General features: G+C 43.0%; 1 protein-coding gene across 3 annotated transcripts in view; it reads left to right on the top strand.

Moving 5' to 3' along the window:
- zc3h18 (zinc finger CCCH-type containing 18) overlaps positions 1 to 13996 on the top strand; it is a 207023-nt gene extending 193027 nt beyond the window's left edge. For all 3 annotated transcript variants that reach the window (XM_048546317.2, XM_048546318.2, XM_048546316.2), the window contains 2 exons: positions 1231 to 1336; positions 7584 to 13996. In XM_048546317.2, the coding sequence (XP_048402274.1) occupies positions 1231 to 1336; positions 7584 to 7809 (332 nt within the window). In that variant the 3' untranslated portion in view covers positions 7810 to 13996. The remainder of the gene's footprint in view (positions 1 to 1230; positions 1337 to 7583) is intronic.
- The last annotated feature ends 6376 nt before the right edge of the window (positions 13997 to 20372 follow it).

Raw genomic sequence — 20372 nt, 5'->3', positions numbered from 1 at the left:
AAGCCTATACTGTTAGCAGGCAAAGCAAAATTTTAACCAAGACAACAGGCTTTTGAATTTGCCAATTAACTTAAACCACTTCGGGACTGAAAACCAGTTGAATTTAAATCTGATAGTGTTGACAACCTAGGCCTACTCATATTGTAAGAAAATTGACAGGTCATCGCTTTTTCCCCAGAGTGGGGGACTCAGTTACTAGGGGTCATGAGCTCAAAGTGAGAGGAGGAAAGTTTAAGGGAGATATGCGTGGAAAGTTCTTTACACAGAGGGTGGTGGGTGCCTGGAACACGTTGCCAGCGGAGCTGGTAGACGCAGACATGTTAGCGTCTTTTAAGATATATTTGGACAAGTACACGGATGGACAGGGAGCAAATGGACACAGACCCTTAGACAATAGATGACAGGTTAGACAGAGGATCTTGATCGGTGCAGGCTTGGAGGGCTGAAGGGCCTGTTCCTGTGCTGTAGGTTTCTATGTTCTATGTTCATCAGTGGTATATAAGAAGTGGGATTTTGAAAATCAGTGCAAGAGTGAACTGCCATCAGAAGAGTAAAACTTTAAGATCCATTTAAAAGATACCACTAGAGTCTCTTAGCTAATGTTCCTGACATAAGGATTCGACGAAGAAAGATTTCCTAACTAAAGAATAGCGGAAGAGGCATGGAATGTTCCAGAAGACACATCCTGACTATAGTTTTGAGAGTCTAAGTTTTTTTTTCTTATTACTTTTGTTTATATAAGTGGGACTTGTTTTATTGGAACAACATACCATTACAATTTTGTTTTATTCAGCATTAGTTAGGGGGGCATTGTACGGTTTGTTAGTAGTTCTGTTAATTTGATCATTGTCAGAGTCAGATAAATAAATTGTTACTTGTTACTTATAGAGTAACGAGCAGGAGTTCATTTTATTTCACCAGTCCTTCGCAACGCATAGGAATGTTGAGTTTAAGATCCTATTTCTTATGTGCTACACTGCTTAGGAGAGGTACCATTACAACGATTTTAAAGACACTGGTTTAACCATAGCTGCTGATTTCTCAAACAATAGTTTCCTGTGTTACTGTGATGTTGCTGTTTGTTTTTGTTGGTCGCTATGTAGTGTACCATGTGTTACTTGCGTTTATGTAGGATGTTGCTCTGTATAGCTACTGTGGAGTAATGCTGTGTGCATAATTGTGTGGTCATGCTTTGCCTTATTTTCAAGCTCTGAATTGTCTTGTTTATAGGGCATCGTGAGCGGAAGGCGTTTGGAAGGCCACCGTCACCAAAAGGTGATCGTCAGAGTAGTCGAACTCCAGCAGTGGTTAGGTCATCTCCTGCCCAAGCAGAACGGTAAGTAGATTCACATGTGACATCAACTGTCAGTTAATCTGAGGATGACTTCACTGCATGTGTTTTCCATACTGTCTGGATACAGTTGAAGGTGGTGGAAGTGCTTCTGATTAGGACAGGTGAACAGTGTGAGAGAGCGCTTGTTGAGAAGGAGTTCATTTCTAGTTTACATTAATTGGTTTGACATATTTGAACTCTCTTGAAAAGCAATATGTTTAGACATGGCACAGTATTAGCCTGTAGGTATGTGATATGTGATGATGTGCTCGATTGCTGTATTGCACCTTATCACAGTGCTGTATTACATTCTTTGCTCTGTATCATCCCTGCCTTAGCCAAGTTTTAATGCGTGCTATTAGTCCCAACCGTTGATTTATTTCTCCATCATTTTTGTCCTTGTTTTGTGGTCCACTCCACTCAAGATGGAGATTCTTAGCAAATCAGGTCATTTGTGTTGGATGTTTTGTACACTATTGTTTTCTGCTGTGTTGAGCATCTGTATGTTTGTTGTAGTTTAATGTGGAGTATTTAGATTTTGTCTAAGGGCTAAGTGCTTTAGTGTGCAGCCTGTGCCAAAGCTACTGCACAGTTGACCTTTTAGTGAGTGAGAAGGCTAGGCAGTATGGTACAATCATTATTTCCTATTTTCTCTCTGCTCCTTCACCACCACTTTGCACATCCTCAAGGAAGGGTGTTTTCCTTTTTGTAAACCTTTCTCTGCTTTGACTCCATAGGGATTGGTAGTCAGTTGTTTCCAACCAGCTATTATTTTGTGACTCTCCTGTAGAAAGTGTAGCCAATCGTGCTAATTTTCAAAGAAAATGTAATTTCATGCCCATTTTACAACAGGGGATTGTCACAGTCAGTGCAGCAGCAGGATATAGTTCTTCAATTGATGCAAGAATACTTGTCTTTTATATACAACATGCTAAAATCATTGCTTGGCTTTACAAGGAATCAATCTAGGTCAGTGTTTCCAGAGGTGATGAGAGAACAGGACTTGGCATGAATAAAGAGACAGACAGCAGAGGTTTGAATAGCATTCAGTTTACATAGAAGAGAATAACAGAATTAAGATAGGAATTCATTGGTAGTCAAGAATCATGACAGTGATGAGAGTTATAGCAGGAGCTGAGCTGAGGCAGAGTTTGAGTCAGGCTGTGATACAGAGGAGGAACAGGCGATCTTAGTGATGATAGCAATTTGTGGTGAGAAGCTCATTTTGAGGTTAAGCCAAACACCATGTTGTGAACAGTCTGATTCAGCCTTGGATAATTGCCAGGCAGAGAAATAAAGTAGGTTCCTAGCGGGTGATGTTTCGCTAGACTAATAATCTAGAGACCCAGGTAAAGCTCGCAGCAGACGTTGGAATTTGTATTCAAAATTATGGAATTGTAAGTCTAATGATGACCATGAAGTCATTATTGATTGTCGTAAAAACCTATCTGGTTCTCTAATGTCCTTCAAGGAAATGATTTCCATTCTTACTGGTCAGGCCTACATGTGACCCCACATTTTGTAGTTACTCTTAACTGCCCTCTGAGAAGGCCAGGCTATACAGTTGTAACAACTGACTCAAAAGTTTCAAACCGGACAAAACACCTGGCATTGACTAAGACACTGAAAACCACTGCAACAAATTCAGCCCTGCTGACTCTGCAAAGTCCTCCTTGCTAATATTTGAGCGCTAGTGCCAAGATCACGGAAGTGGTCTCATAGATAAACAACAGCCTCTCATTGCTATATTCTGTCTCAGAATATTACAAGTTTTATTGATGGGTTTCTAACAAGAATTGACCGAGTAAAGGCAGAAAGGACATTTCCTGTTGTCTGGAGAGTCGGGAATCAGTGGTCACAGTTTAAGGATACAGGGTAACCCATTTGTGTGATTATCAGCAAGTCAGGGAGTCAAGCCTGGTTCAGTGAAGAATGCAGGAAGATATCCCAGGAGCAATATCCTTCAGCTCTTCCTTTTTATTAGATGGAATGAATTAAATTGACTGAAAACTGGCATCATTTGCAACACCAGGCATACTTAAATTGTGGTGCCAACCTGATGAAGCTAGAACATATGACTGTATACCAAAATGTATAACTGGGAGTGATATCAGTTTTCAAAATCCTGTACCTCCTACCCTGATAGCATTATTGGTCTACCAATAGCAAATGGACTGCAGCAGTTCAAGAAGGCAGCTCACCACCACCTTCTCATTGCAGCACCCACTTCCCATGAGTGAATAAAAGGAAAGGGTATGATACTGGCACTTAAGGATAATGTGGGAAAAATTGCCTAAGAATGTGTTGTACAAGCACATCACATTCAACCGAGTCAATTGCTGCACTTGCTCAGCAATAACCTGCTCAGTGATGCCCACATGGATTCTACCAGGGCCACTCAGCTCCTGACCTCATTACAACCTTGGTTCAAACATGGACAAAAGAGCTGAATTCCAGAAGTGAGGTGAGAGTGACAGCCTTTCCCGTCAAAGCTGCTCTTAACCAAATGTTACATCAAGGAGTTCAAGCAAAACTAGAAGCAGGGATTTGAGGGATTTATTTCTGTCGGTTAGAGTCATATCTGGCACATAGGAAGTTGCTTGTAATTATTTTAGTCAGTTATCTCAATTCCAGCACTCCTCTGCAGGAGCCCTTTAGGGTCATATCGTGAGCCCAACTATCTTCAGTTGCTTCATCAACGACGTTCCCTCTATCATAGAGTCAGAAGTAAGGGATGTTCACTCCTGATTGCATGATGTTCAGTACCATTGAGATTCTTCAGATACTGAAACAGCCCATATCCCAAAGCAGCAAAACCTAGACAATACTCAGAGAATGACCGTGTCCGACAACAGAGAATCTAACCATCACGAATTAACATTCGATGGCATTACCATCACTGAATCCTTCACTTACAACGTTCTGAGGTTTACCATTGACCAGCAACTAAACTGCACCAGTTATGTAAATAGAGTGGCTACAAGAGCAGGTCAAAGACTAGGAATTCTGCATTGAATAACTCAGCTCCTGACTCTCTCAAGCCTGTCCCCCATCTACAAGGCACAGATCAGGAAAGTGATGAAATGCTCCCCACTTGCCTGGATGAGTGCAGCCCCAACAACACTGAAGAAGCTTGACACTATCCAGGACAATACAGCCTGCTTCGTTGGTACCACGGCCGCAAGCATCCACTCCCTCCACCACCATTGCTCAGTGGCAGCAGTATGTACTGTCTACAAGATACACAACAGAAATTAACCAAGTCTTCATCTACACTATCTTCCAAACCCATGGCCATTACCAGCTAGATGGACAAGGGCTGCAGATGCATGGGAATACCACCACCCACATGTTATCCTTCAGACCACTCAGCGTCCTGAATTAGAAACATATCACTGTTCTTTCAGGGCTCTGGGAGGAAATCCTGGAATTCCCTTCCTAATAGTTGTGGGTCCATCTACAGCAGAAGAAAGCAGCTCACCACCACGTTGTCAAGGGCAGCTGGTGATGGATAATAAGTGCTGACTGGCCAGCCAGCAAAGCCTATATCCCCTAAGTGAATTTTTAAAAATTAGGGAACAGACATGTAGTGGGTATGAAAAACAATGGATGTAGTTTCATAGATAATGGGAACTGCAGATGCTGGAGATTCCAAGATAATAAAATGTGAGGCTGGATGAACACAGCAGGCCAAGCGGCATCTCAGGAGCACAAAAGCTGACGTTTCGGGCCTAGACCCTTCATCAGAGAGGGGGATGGGGAGAGGGAACTGGAATAAATAGGGAGAGAGGGGGAGGCGGACCGAAGATGGAGAGTAAAGAAGATAGGTGGAGAGGGTGTAGGTGGGGAGGTAGGGAGGGGATAGGTCAGTCCAGGGAAGACGGACAGGTCAAGGAGGTGGGATGAGGTTAGTAGGTAGCTGGGGGTGCGGCTTGGGGTGGGAGGAAGGGATGGGTGAGAGGAAGAACCGGTTAGGGAGGCAGAGACAGGTTGGACTGGTTTTGGGATGCAGTGGGTGGGGGGGAAGAGCTGGGCTGGTTGTGTGGTGCAGTGGGGGGAGGGGATGAACTGGGCTGGTTTAGGGATGCAGTGGGGGAAGGGGAGATTTTGAAACTGGTGAAGTCCACATTGATACCATATGGCTGCAGGGTTCCCAGGCGGAATATGAGTTGCTGTTCCTGCAGCCTTCGGGTGGCATCATTGTGGCAGTGCAGGAGGCCCATGATGGACATGTCATCAAGAGAATGGGAGGGGGAGTGGAAATGGTTTGCGACTGGGAGGTGCAGTTGTTTGTTGCGAACTGAGCGGAGGTGTTCTGCAAAGCGGTCCCCAAGCCTCCGCTTGGTTTCCCCAATGTAGAGAAAGCCGCACCGGGTACAGTGGATGCAGTATACCACATTGGCAGATGTGCAGGTGAACCTCTGCTTAATGTGGAATGTCGTCTTGGGGCCTGGGATGGGGGTGAGGGAGGAGGTGTGGGGACAAGTGTAGCATTTCCTGCGGTTGCAGGGGAAGGTGCCGGGTGTGGTGGGGTTGGAGGGCAGTGTGGAGCGAACAAGGGAGTCACGGAGAGAGTGGTCTCTCCGGAAAGCAGACAGGAGTGGGGATGGAAAAATGTCTTGGGTGGTGGGGTCGGATTGTAAATGGCGGAAGTGTCGGAGGATAATGCGTTGTATCCGGAGGTTGGTAGGGTGGTGTGTGAGAACGAGGGGGATCCTCTTGGGGCGGTTGTGGCGGGGGCGGGGTGTGAGGGATGTGTCGCGGGAAATGCGGGAGACGCGGTCAAGGGCGTTCTCAATCACCGTGGGGGGGAAGTTGCGGTCCTTAAAGAACTTGGACATCTGGGATGTGCGGGAGTGGAATGTCTTATCGTGGGAGCAGATGTGGCGGAGGCGGAGGAATAGGGGATGGAATTTTTGCAGGAGGGTGGGTGGGAGGAGGTGTATTCTAGGTAGCTGTGGGAGTCGGTGGGCTTGAAATGGACATCAGTTACAAGCTGGTTGCCTGAGATGGAGACTGAGAGGTCCAGGAAGGTGAGGGATGTGCTGGAGATGGCCCAGGTGAACTGAAGGTTGGGGTGGAAGGTGTAGTTTCATGTTGGGAGGAAGCTTCCGCTCATTCATGACTGAATATTGAGTAAGCAGCCTGATCATTTTTTCAACAGCAGGGAGTAAAGGGAGATGTTTGAGCTAAGCTGTGTACAGTTGGGTGCCATCGCCATATCTATGAAAACTTAAAGATAATAAAATGTGAGGCTGGATGAACACAGCAGGCCAAACAGCATCTCAGGAGCATGCTCCTGAGATGCTGTTTGGCCTGCTGTGTTCATCCAGCCTCACATTTTATTATCTTGGAATCTCCAGCATCTGCAGTTCCCATTATCTATGAAAACTTAAAGTTGTTTTATGCAATAATGTTGCTAAAGGGAAGCATGTAGGTACTAGAAGACTACGAAGAGAAGTTGTTGCAAGTCATTCTGTGGCTAAAGAATGGAATCACGTGAGAGGAGTGTGTGATGTTAACTGTTTCAGAGACTTCTGACAAGTTATGAAGAGTGGCTTGAATGATCACCTTTATCAGAGGTACATTATAGTCTATTTGTGGCTTTGAACAACTCCGGCACTTTGCCGGTGACAGAAACCTGACTGGAGGAATTTAAACGCAAAGCTGCAGAAAACTGGGCGTGAATTTAGGAAGTAATAACCCTTTTGAGAAGTTTGGAAAGGAAAGGGAGTTTGGAAATGGGATGGAATTCGCAAGGACAGTGAATTCAGGAGTTGAATTTTTGAGAAGGGCAGATAATAAGTTGATAGAGTTATACAGTTCAACTCATTTGCACTGATTTTAAAGGAGAGAGAGAGAGAGAGAGACGCAGTACGTGAAGGGCGAGAGAACTGTTAACATTATCACTAGCATAGGTCACGTCTGATGGTTTTGCAGCCTATAGTTAACTGGAAAAAAAGTTCAAGGTAGTAGAATGAGTCCCATGGACAAGATGAGCTTGAAGAGGGCATGAGGGGAGATGGGACAGACAGAAAGATGAGAGTTTGAGCTCGGTCAGGGGAAGCATTAGAGGGCCTTGGCCCAGTGGGACAGAGAACGTGAAGAGTGTTAAACTTGGTGACAAAGTCATGATACTTGTGCTTATTGTTGGAGATGCTGGAGGGAGAAGGAGGGGAGAGGATTTGAGGTTGGTGTGGGACAAGCGTGGCAATGTGATTGTAAACTATGTTTTTGCTTCCCCTTTTAGGAAACGGCCACCATCACCACAGTCAAAGGTCTCAAGCAAAGTGACCAGTGTGTCTTCAAGTTCCAGCAAGTCTCATGACACAACAGCCTCTGCCGCTGCTACATCCTCTGCAAAGTCAAGCAAATCCAGCACGTTATCACGCAGGGAGGAGCTGCTGAAACAACTGAAAGCTGTAGAGGATGCCATTGCCCGCAAACGAGCAAAGATTCCTGGGAAGGTCCAGTAGCTGTGAACCAATCAACGTGGGACCACAGTCTATTGATTAGAGACAGCTGTCAGTATTTTCAATGATTAAATCTGAGATTTTTTCAGGAAGTAGCCATGTTGAGGGACTACTTAGGTGCCTCACTGCCATCCTCTCAACCTCCTGACAACCCAGTGGGTGACAGCTGCAATTTAACTCCCAGATCTGTCATCAGTTTTTTTTAAAAAGTGGAGAGATTGCTGCAGACTGTGAACTCTATTACGTATTTAACACAAACTGACGCTGCAGTGGCAATCTGTTCAGACCAACAGTCAAGGACTGGACATGAACATATGAAATCTGACCCTAGGGAAAGCCACACCTTTTACACTGCTTTAGAAGTTCTTAGTGTGTGTGTGTTGTCTGAAGGAATTCCCCAAATATACATAATGTGTTACCAGAGAGCAGGTGAATGTGCTGTCAAACGCTGCTTTCTTGTTCTCCCTCCATTTTTTGGGCAAACTTGTTCTTCTGGCTTCCCAAATAAATATTCTTTCTTTTATTTTACACTTTTCAGATTTTTAATCGCGTGTACACACCTAATGGTTGTGTTGGATGTGTAGGTTAAAGACTGAAAACTCTGAAACGATCATTCTGTTAACACACAGCTGGGTTATTGCAGTAAAACTGTTTTTTTATATGCTGATAACATCTGCAGAAGCTGGGAGGACAGTAATTGCATTGAATGGGCAGATAAATGTTCAGGATTGACTTTTTTTACATGACTTTAATAAAGGATTTACTAGTTGTAAAGATTCAGAACTGTTTTGATCAGTAACCTAGCCTTAAGTTAATGAAAGTAAGTCTGCGTCAATATTTGCACTTGAGGAGATACTCTTCACAGGTCGGTCAGCTTCCTCACTGTTCTTGCGCTTCACGTGTCACATATAGAAGATGCAAGATGAAAAGTTGCCTCAACCTTCCGCATCAAACTGTGCTGACCCTCAGCTTGTACCTGTCTAAGTTACAACCCTCAGGCATGATTCACATGAGCATCTTACGTAGTGCCATCCTCTTTCCTTCTCCCCATAATTCTGCGCATTCTTCTCACTCAGAAGCCCATCAATTCCTTTTTGAAAATCTTGAATGAACCTACCTGCTGCACACTCTCGGGCAACATGTTTCAGACCCTTATTGTGTGAAAAAGTTCTCTCACATCACCTTTTCTTCTTCTATAAATTACTTTAAATCGGCACCCTCTTGTCGATCCTTTCACTTTTGACTTTTTTTTACAAACTGTCTCTGCTTGCCATCTCCTCAGTCCCTGCAACTTCCATGGGATCAACTCAAAAACAGATGCAGTAAAACCCTTCAGGCTGTTCATATGCAGGCACTGTCACCTTTTGTCTGCCTTACAGCTGAAACTGAGGCTTCCTGCCATGCAAAGTTGCCTGATCCTTAACCTGAGGTATATCATACACACATTTCACATCTTCTCATGTGTATGTTTACAATCCTCGCTTCCTGTAAGTGTGTGTTTATGATGATGATAAGTGGCTTCAGGTGAAGCTTGACGTATAATTAAATATAATTAGTTGATTGAGTAAACATACCTTAGAGTGAGGCTTTTTCTTGGTTTTCAAACTACACGTCACTCATTTTGTTTTCCCAACTGGAAAAATGTAAATTGCTAGCAATATTCTTAAGTCTGAGTGTAATGCTACAGAAAATAATATACATTCGCAGAATTCTTGGAGTGTCCTGCATGTGCTGGTCCTTGATAACTTTGGAGCCAGATGGCTCTTGGTCACCAAAAGAGCAAGCAAAAATAATTTGAAGCCAATTTTAAAGGACTTTTTGAACCAAATCAGTTGGGAATGTGGCACATAATCAAGCTGCCTAGTAGACTTTTATTTAAGGAGTAACAGCAAGCATTGTCTTTCAGCTCAGTTGAACTTTCAGGTAAATCCACTTGCAGTCAGAGAAACTGCTTTGTTTCTTTTTATCCACACGAAAACAAGATTATCAGGATCCAGTTTGGAACCAAGTACTGATAGGCTGAGACACATTCCCACTCGATTTGACAAACCATGACAGAAACAGATCCAAGTAACTTGACGAGTTAATCTCTCAGGGCCGTGCTTCATTGAGCAGCTTGGAGCAGTGTCTAATCTAATGTCCATAGGTCAGGGTGAACCTGAGTGGCTGCTGTATTGAAGTCACAGGAACGGAATTCCTGTTGCAGAACTAAAGTGTCAGGGGCAAAGTCTGAGACATTGTAGCTGCTATCCTTGTCCTGTTAAATTGTGCACATTTACAATATGTTTCTGCATTTGTTTCTTATTTGTATGTATGTAATAGATCTTCAAATCTCATCAAATGTTGAAGCTTGGATCATTGTCTCTCTTGGGGGCTCTGAGTGAGTCTAGGATACATTAAATGCAATGTACGTACTCTGGGATTTCATTGGTGCAGGAGTTTCTCTTGCCGATCATGCCATCATTAGCTCAAATCAGGAAACTATTTAAATACAGTTTCCAAAACCTCTGCCTGGCGGCTGTGCAGGATATAGTCAAATGGATAAAGGTGGGGCTGTTTTCAAGATTGCCCCAGTGTTGCGTCACTAGCTGACAGAATCCATAGCAACTGGGCAGTGTTTGCTGCAATGTTTTGTTTGTGAACTGGAATGTTGCCTTTTGCCCGGCAAGTTTTTATAAAAGTTCTTGTCAGTCAACCAAATTGATCTGAAGCAATGGTGGTGGTGGAGAGAGTTAGGAACTGCAGACTACATCAGTGTGTGCCCTGCAGTACTAAGACTAAGACACATGAATAGAACAGCAAACTGCTTCAGTGGGTTTGCTGATTGTCCACAGTGGTTTGCAATTGTTTCCCCTCTCTTCCTCCAGGCATTTTCTATTGCTAAGATTCCGGGGGCATCAAGTGACCTTGGATACCTTTGTCATGAAGTTAATTAAGACAGTGCTGCTTGGAGGCTGTTTAATTACAGCAACATTTCAGCTGGACCTATCCCCATTGACCAAGGATTCTTGAGCTCAGTAGATCAGAGGCTGAAATTAAATATTCAGAATACACCAGCATAAAACTGCACCTTGATCTAAAGGGAGCAGCTGCCAATGCATTTTGCACTATAGAGCCATATGGAATGTATCTCTGGTTTTATGTCTTTTATCCCTGATTAACCGAGCTGGATAGAAGCAATATTCTACTATCCATTGAGTGTCATATGGTAACGTGTGTAGACTCTTCCTCTCTCTTTCTTGCTGTCTCCCCAATCTTTGATTTATTAGTATATTCACAAGTCTGAGTTTTTTTCATAATCATTATCAGAAACCAAACAGAAATCAGGACTGTGCTTTTGATTGAGGATGTCCTGCAAAGGAAGACCCAGGATCAGTTTGGGAATTCTTTGCCTGTAATTCAGCGCAAGGATTTAATAGAACTAAATAGTACATAAGTTATCGACATGTTGTATGTGACCAACGTGGGACATCTGTACTGTGGCTCTATTTGGGGTTGCATTGAAAGTTGTCTAATGTGTGACCAATGGTTTATATAGAGAGAGAGGGTCCAGCACAGGCTCCAAACATCAACAAACATAACCTGAGTGCTCACATTATAATTTATTTGAGTGAGGCTCCCTTGGCTTAATGGGCCGAATCAACTAAAGTGTAACTAGGTCAATGAAAAATACTCGCTCACAATGAGAACGTAAATTGATTTATTAGAAATGAAAACTAATGGAATGTTTCTGGAATGTGTGTTGATACTGAACTGATGCGGTTTCATAAGTTTGCTTCATTTATACTCCTGGTATGCACCCTTCATACACTGGGCACCATCTTTAGTTTACTGATATATTCTGTATTGCTGTTTGTGGGCAGTAACTCACTCCCTTAACCAGCTGAGTCATGAGGCAAACTGCAGTGCGGTGCTCTAACTGTGAAGTTCTTAGAGCTCTAAACACTATGCAGCACGAAGGTATTTGTAAGTAATTGCTCCCTAACAAATTGTACACGAGTCATCACATGATTCAAGGATGCTGAAATCCCGTGACTCCCAGCCCTATCAGTAGCTTTCAACTCCTGTTCCCTCCTTCCTTTTCTGGATCCATAAGGAGCTGGCCCCTGCCTGACTGTTAACAATATGATAATATTCAATCACATCCAAAACTAATTGCCTTCCTCACCCAAACTCCACTTGTGGGCTTTCAGTGGGATGGTTACTAGATAGCTCTCAGTTGGAGATCTAGATGGCATCCTCTCTCTCTCCCCCCCCAACTCTCTGACTCTCTCCCATTATCTCTTGTTTCCCCCCTCCACTATTTCTAACTCACTCTCCTCTCTGTGTCTGTTCCCCTCCCTCTTCTGCCATAAATGTTTTACTAGTTTTTGTGTGTCTCTTCTCCTCCTGGGATCGGTAAACCTCCCCAGCGAGTAATCTGAATCTTACTAAATTGGCTTTTAAAGACATTGTTTAAATTAAATGATTTCATGATTAATCTAGGTATGCACACTTCTGTTGTGGTCTGTGTTGTTCTGGGTGACTATTTAAAGAGGAAGGCCCAGTTAATTCTCAGGCTGATGCCATTAAATACAGTGAAACATTTATTCAGAACCTTAAATTGGTTGAAGTCTGCATGTGCAGTCAGAGTGTTTCGTAGTGTCTGTACCAGTCAACCTGCAATATTAGGTAATGTCCCTGGGGACAGTCTGCAAATTTCTTTGGTGTCTGTACATTCTGCTTGTACGTACAGTCTCTAGCGTTCATCAGTCCTTGCAGACTTTCACCATTCCCGGGCAACCTGCAGGGTTCACTATCCATTTTAGTCAAGATTGGAGAAAGCAATACCAGATGTTGCAGAGGTCAGATTATCTGCTAGAAATACAACAAATCTGTGAGATAAAAGCAGCTCTATTCCAAGTTCTAACCTCAGCCTGTCTCAGTATTGGAGCTAATGGACCGTTTAAAACAATTGGTGTTTTTCTAAATTTGGGGCAATGGAGATATATATCAGTGGACTGATGATCGTGAGCTTTGTTGTGGCAGAAGTTAACAGGCTGAATGTTACTGTGAAATTGGCCAAGTAGAGGTAACTTGCTGAAACTTCAGGCCCCAGTGGGGCGAAGCTGGGCTGGTCAAGGCATTGTAGCTGAGAACAAAGACCAGCTGTTCTTGTGTGGTGAAGCAGACAGTTGCATATATTATACTATAAAGAATTTCTTGGTGTTTAAAAATCCTGACTGTTTCAGTTATTATAGTAAAAGTTTATAAAAAGCTGCAGTTGCTTAACATAAAAGCAAAATACTGTGAGCAGTAGAAATCTGAAATGAAAACAAAATACTGGAAGTACAGGCTTGATAAAAGCCTTTTTTTTCTCCTCTCAATCCAATTGCCATTCTCTTGTTTTTGCTTTTTTTAAAAAAAACTATTTATTATTTTCGTCCTCTGCAAACCTTTCAAACCCTCTTGGCTGCCTTTCTTAATTCTCCTCATTTGTAAGAGTGGGTAAGAATGGCCTCTAGGGATTAGTGCTGGAGGTTTGTATGCTCCCAATCTCCTCTGTGTTTGAAAATCTGAGTGTGCTGTGCAGAGATCCTTTGGTTACTTCATATCTTTGATTGCACGGTCAGAGAATGACAGCAATTTCATCATAGATTACACTGTGATAGAGATTACATTGGCACTGAGTCCAGGTGGATTGCCCCTTTGTGAGGTCTCCAAGGGTATCCAAGGTGAAGCATAAAGTGCTAATTTCAAGAGAAGTTTCCTAGTTACTCAGGATAGTCTTCCCTACATACAAACACTGTCAGAGCTTTACCCAGAGCCTGCTGAACCTTGTCTGAGCCCCTCCCTAATCTCTGCATGAAGTAAATGTTCAGTTTGGGTTGAATCCTAGAAGAGTGAACAGCAACACAAAGACTGATTTTACTGGGAGTTAGTGGAATTCCAAATGTAAATGCTGTGTTGCTTGGAGGAATCTGCAGGTGCAGGTTCTGCCAATTAAACCTGTTTGTACAGAGCCACATGGAAGGCAGCCATGATTAATGTTTCTCTGCTAGTTGCGCTGATGCTCATTGTTTCTTTCTATGAAGAGTTTTGTATTAATGGTAGTGATTGTGTAAAATCTAAACTTTTTGTATTTTCTGCTCCCTGTAATGGTTGTTCCAAACCCCAGTCCCATAAAATAAACTCTGTATCTCTTGTCTAACCCTAGCGTATCTTTATTCCCTCAACCATACGTTGTGACTTGATGTGAATGGAATATTTTCACTCGTGTAACTCTACATTTCTGAAGCAGGGAAACTCCCATTTCATGCTGTAACTGTTATTTCAAAAAGAATTGGCTCAGATCGTATTTCAGCTCTGGCAGCCTGCCAGTGTTTGAACAAAGGATAGGTTATGCAACAAACCAGTAATAAGCTCATGAATACCCATTGATATTGCACTTCCTATCCATCTGCCAGTGGCTTAATGAGACTCTGCGGTGACAGTAGTATAACAGCACCTTGCTCTGAGTAGTAGGGTGGACAGCGTTAGTTTGGGGAATTAGTAGTTGAAAGATGGAAGAAAGACCATGGTTTTTTATTTAAGTGAGAAATCCAGCCTCATTCTTATTGGTATACATTGAATTAGATGGAAAATAGTTGCGCAAGCCTTTCTCAATTCCAGTGACCCGCCTTCTTTCCATCCCACCTACTCACTTCTCTGGATCTCTCAATCCCACTTTCATTATCTCATGCAAAGAGAAAGAATGAACCATGATAATATTTTCCTGAGGAAGTACAGTGCAATCCTTACAACACAATTAGCCAATGGAATATTGTGTTAGCAAATGAGGGGTAAAAGGAAGTTTGTAAAGGTTAATTGTTTTGAAAACCTAATGACTAAATGCTTCAAATATCACGTTCTAATGCTGCTGTCCGTAAATCACCAAAACATAGAAAATATCAGCACAAAATTAATCTCTTCAGGAGTAAATGATCAAAAATGCACAGAATGACACAGCAGAAAATATTTCTGTGCTATTGAAACTAATCATTGATCACGCATTCCCCTCCACTTGAGTGATTGAAGAAGTTAGGGGAATATCTTTATGAAGAAAGATTTGACAGACTAAACCTGCAGTTTAGAAGAATGAGGTGTTCGTATTGAAACATGCAAAATACTGAGTGGAATTGACAATGTGGATGCTGAACGGATGTTTCTCCCTTCTATTTGATTAGAATTACGGGATACAGTATAAGTTATGACTTTATTGAATGGCAGAGCAGGCTTAAGGGGCTGAATGGCCTACTCCTAATTCTTACATTCACATGATTGTATATTCCAACAAGCAGCATCTTCCCTTGATATTTGAAAATAGCTGCAAAGTTAATACTGCAGAAACAATCATTCTTCCTAATTTGAGGTTAACAACTGTTTTTAGATAGATTTTCAGCTTTATCTGAATATTTAATTCTCTATGTAGTAACTATCTGTTGTCATATCTTAGATAATGGGAACTGCAGATGCTGGAGATTCCAAGATAATAAAATGTGAGGCTGGATGAACACAGCAGGCCAAGCAGCATCTCAGGAGCACAAAAGCTGACGTTTCGGGCCTAGACCCTTCATCAGAGAGGGGGATGGGGGGAGGGAACTGGAATAAATAGGGAGAGAGGGGGAGGCGGACCGAAGATGGAGAGTAAAGAAGATAGGTGGAGAGGGTGTAGGTGGGGAGGTAGGGAGGGGATAGGTCAGTCCAGGGAAGACGGACAGGTCAAGGAGGTGGGATGAGGTTAGTAGGTAGCTGGGGGTGCGGCTTGGGGTGGGAGGAAGGGATGGGTGAGAGGAAGAACCGGTTCGGGAGGCAGAGACAGGTTGGACTGGTTTTGGGATGCAGTGGGTGGGGGGGAAGAGCTGGGCTGGTTGTGTGGTGCAGTGGGGGGAGGGGATGAACTTCGCTCCACACTGCCCTCCAACCCCACCACACCCGGCACCTTCCCCTGCAACCGCAGGAAATGCTACACTTGTCCCCACACCTCCTCCCTCACCCCCATCCCAGGCCCCAAGATGACATTCCACATTAAGCAGAGGTTCACCTGCACATCTGCCAATGTGGTATACTGCATCCACTGTACCCGGTGCGGCTTTCTCTACATTGGGGAAACCAAGCGGAGGCTTGGGGACCGCTTTGCAGAACACCTCCGCTCAGTTCGCAACAAACAACTGCACCTCCCAGTCGCAAACCATTTCCACTCCCCCTCCCATTCTCTTGATGACATGTCCATCATGGGCCTCCTGCACTGCCACAATGATGCCACCCGAAGGTTGCAGGAACAGCAACTCATATTCCGCCTGGGAACCCTGCAGCCATATGGTATCAATGTGGACTTCACCAGTTTCAAAATCTCCCCTTCCCCCACTGCATCCCTCAACCAGCCCAGTTCATCCCCTCCCCCCACTGCACCACACAACCAGCCCAGCTCTTCCCCCCCACCCACTGCATCCCAAAACCAGTCCAACCTGTCTCTGCCTCCCGAACCGGTTCTTCCTCTCACCCATCCCTTCCTCCCACCCCAAGCCGCACCCCCAGCTACCTACTAACCTCATCCCACCTCCTTGACCTGTCCGTCTTCCCTGGACTGACCTATCCCCTCCCTACCTCCCCACCTACACCCTCTCCACCTATCTTCTTTACTCTCCATCTTCGGTCTGCCTCCCCCTCTCTCCCTATTTATTCCAGTTCCCTCCCCCCATCCCCCTCTCTGATGAAGGGTCTAGGCCCGAAACGTCAGCTTTTGTGCTCCTGAGATGCTGCTTGGCCTGCTGTGTTCATCCAGCCTCACATTTTATTATGTTGTCATATCTTGTCAGTTTTAGAATTGGCATTGGGAGATAATTCAGGATTGGAATTCTAATTCTGGTGCTTACTCCTAGGGCAGGTACAGAGTAAAACTCTCTCTCTACACTGTTCCCATCAAATTTTCCCAGGGCATGGAATGTACGGCATTAGATACAGAGTAAAGCTCTCCTACACTGTTCCCATCAAACAGTCCCAGCAGAGGGACAAAACAGAGTTACATACAGAGTAAAGCTCTCTCTACGCTATCCTCCTCAAACACTCCCAGACAGAGACAGCACAGGGCTGGATACAGAGTAAAGCTCTCTCTACTGTCCCCATCAGAAACTCCCAGGGCAGGGAAAGCACGGGGTTAGAGAAAAATAAAGCTTCCTTTACATTCAGCCCATCAGCAAGTTTTTGCAAGCTAGATCGTGTGTACAACCCATGATGCTAAGCCATCTGCAATTGGCAGCAGTGTAAACAGGATTTTAAATCAGTATGAGGCAATTTACTTCTAAAAAGTGCAGCAATCCCTTACATAATCCATTTTAAAATAGTCCTTTTCCCAATTCAGTCTACAAACATTAGAGAGAAAAACAAACCTTCCTCTACACTATCCTATTGGAGGTTCCTGATGCACCATGAACTATTTTGGATGGTATTGAAACAAGCTCAAAAAGTCCCAGATTAAATCATCTGGTACCAGGAATTTTATCTCCAGAGTTCGTATCCTGACTGAGAATGCAGCTAGACTGGTTCTGTTGCTACGTTTAGTTCGATTCTCACTGTTGTCGTGTTCACCGGGGCAGAGCAGCTTCGCTGTCATTTTTAATCACTCAGATTTATTTTATTGATCAAATGTCTGATACTGGAAAATTTACTATTGTGTTTCAATCTCCAAGTGAAAAATTGTATAAACATGATTGCCCTTTCTCTGACGATGTACTTCATTTAACTAATCACTAAAAAAGTAACTATCTGCTGGCTCGAGCCAAGCTTTAAGGTTCTTTCAACATCTGGTTCTTCTTTGTAATCCAATCAATATAAGCAACAAGCCTGGACAACTGACTGTTTATTCTCAGGTCAACCTCTCCAGAATCTGGAACAAGTTCATTTATAACCTTATATACATTCTTGCCTTCTTCTTACAACAAGGATGTTCAGGTACTGAAAGCAAAACTGTTTGACGTGGGGCTTGACAGTTACTGCTAAAACTCCCATCAGAGGTGGAGGTGAACAGTGCATCTTGACATGTCACCAATTTTATTATTACAGCATAGTCATAACAGCTCCTGACTTGGCACATAATGTATCTCAGGCTTCTATGCTGTAGAGTTTAGGGATCTGCAAAGCATGTTCTTCTATTCACTGTTCTCACACCTCATTGTGACCGGCCTAAATTCCAGTTTTTTTATGCATCTCCTTTCGGCCAGGAGACAACTTCAGATCTATTCAGTTACTGCAATGTTTCAGATTTGAATTACTTAAATTGTTTGGTATCTGTATAGGGGCATATGACACTTAAAGGTCAACAGACCGTGTGCCTTTGAAAGAGCCGCCAACTAATTGCACCCTTTGGAACAGAATGGGGCTTTCTCAAATCCACAACTGATTTACTGTAATGGTCAGAAATAATCTATTTCTCTGGAGAGACACATAGCTAACTAAGTCTCATGCTTGCAACTCCTGACTTTGACTGATCAAACACACACTTTGGTTCTTACAATGGTTTGTTTTGTTTTCAAACTTTACTAACTTTGTGAGAAAGAATCATTCAATAAACAACTTTTTAACTTTTAAAATGTTAAAATGTGTCCATGTCTTGCTTTTAATTATAATTGACAATTCAGTTACAACATTGAAGTCTAAAGAGATCGCATTTTAATGTTTTCTTTTTTAAAAAAGCAAATCTCTTGATTATTGTGGATGTCAACCCTTGATGTAGCCGTTAAAGGAGTTAAAATACTGACACTTGCAGGATTTTGTAATGTGATTTGGGAATCACTTCAAGACCTGCATTTTTACCAGTCTAATTGCTCTATGATCCATGTACTTGTCAGTAAGGGAGTGCTACAAAGGCGCACTTGACCAATGCTGGGATTATCCTACAACAAGATACTGAGGAGGGCTGGGCCTGTATTTAAGTTCTGAAGATGACAGTCAATTAATTGAAACTGGCCAAGTTCTTAAAAGAGAGACAGAGCAAATGGAGATAGGATACAGATATAATCAGGGGATATAATGCCAGCTTAAAAACCAAAGCCATTAGCACTGAGATGAGGAAAAATGTCTTCACTCAGAAGACAGTGAATCTCTGTTAATCTTTAATCCAGAGGACAGTGTCAGCTCATTAATTCAGTAATTTCAAGACTGACATTGATTTCTAGATACTAAAGATATCAAAGGGATATGGGGATATTGGGAGAAAATGACATGAGGTGAAAGATTAACTATGATCTTGTTACATGATGAAACAGAATAGAGGGACTGATTGGCCAACTCCTAATTTCTTGTGCTCTGTATAAAAATGTGGCCGTTTGCTTTCTTAAACCACAAGTAGATTTGGTGCTTTTTGAAAGTTCCAGATCCATAACTACTTCCTTCTAGAAAGGGATGCCACCCATAAGACCAGAATAAATAAGTACAGGAGTAGGCCCCCACAGCTGTCTCTAGGAAGGAGTTCCAAAGACACTGAACCATCTTGGAGAAGAAGTTCTTCAATTTAATCTTAAATTGGTGCCCCTTTGTTCTAAGACTATAGCCTCTGGTTCTGAACTCCACCATAAATGGAAACATCCAATCAGCGTTTATCTCGTAATGCCCTTTAAGAATCCAATATGTTTCAATAAGAATCACCATTCATTCTTCTAAACCCCGGTGAGTAAAGCCCCAATCTGTTTAGCCTTTGCTGTTAAGACAATCCCTCCATACCAGGGGTCATTCTAGTGAACCTTCTCTGAACTGTCTGCAATGAAACTGCATCCAAAAAACATTCCATTAGGCTAAGTAAAACCCGAAAGAATAGTTCATGCTGGAAATCAGAAAGCTGGCAGCAGAACTGTTCTGAGGAAGGATCACTGGACCCAAAACCTTACCTCTGACTCCTCTCCACATATGCTACTAGACCCACTGAGGATTTTCCAGCAAATTCTGTTTTTGTTCCTGATTTACAGCATCTGTGGTTCTTTCAGTTTTTACGTATAACGGTTCTCCACATTTGCTCTGGTTGAAACTTCGTAGAAAATCTCTAATAAATTAGTCAGACATGATTTTCCTTTCATTAAACCATACTAACTCTGCTTGATTGGATTATGATTTGCCAAATATTCTACTGTCACCCCGTGCAAGCTCTCCTCCAAGCCATTCACCATCCAGACTTGGAAATAGATCATTCCTTCACCACAGCTAATTTGAAATCCTGGAGCTCAATAAAATTCTATAACACCTATAAAATTCTAATGGGACTATTCAAGGTGAATGCAGAAAGGATGTTCCTGATGTCCACCAAGTTCAGAACCAGGGACTATAGTCTGAGGATATGGGGTAGGACATTGAGGACAAATTTCTTCACCCAAAGAGTGATGAGCCTGTGGAATTATCTAGCGCAGAATGCAATCAAGGACAGAACATCGAATGTTTTCAAGAAGGAGTTAAATATAGTTCTTAGGACTAAAGAAAACAAAGGTTATGGGAGGAAAGTGAGAGTGGGGACTGAGTTGGATGATCAGCCATGAGAAAATTGAATGATGGAGCAGGTTTGA

Source organism: Stegostoma tigrinum, chromosome 16 (genome assembly GCF_030684315.1).
Source record: "Stegostoma tigrinum isolate sSteTig4 chromosome 16, sSteTig4.hap1, whole genome shotgun sequence".
Classification (NCBI taxonomy): Eukaryota; Metazoa; Chordata; class Chondrichthyes; order Orectolobiformes; family Stegostomatidae; genus Stegostoma; species Stegostoma tigrinum.
Note: the sequence above shows the minus strand (reverse complement) of the source record. Positions and strands in the feature narration are given on the sequence as shown.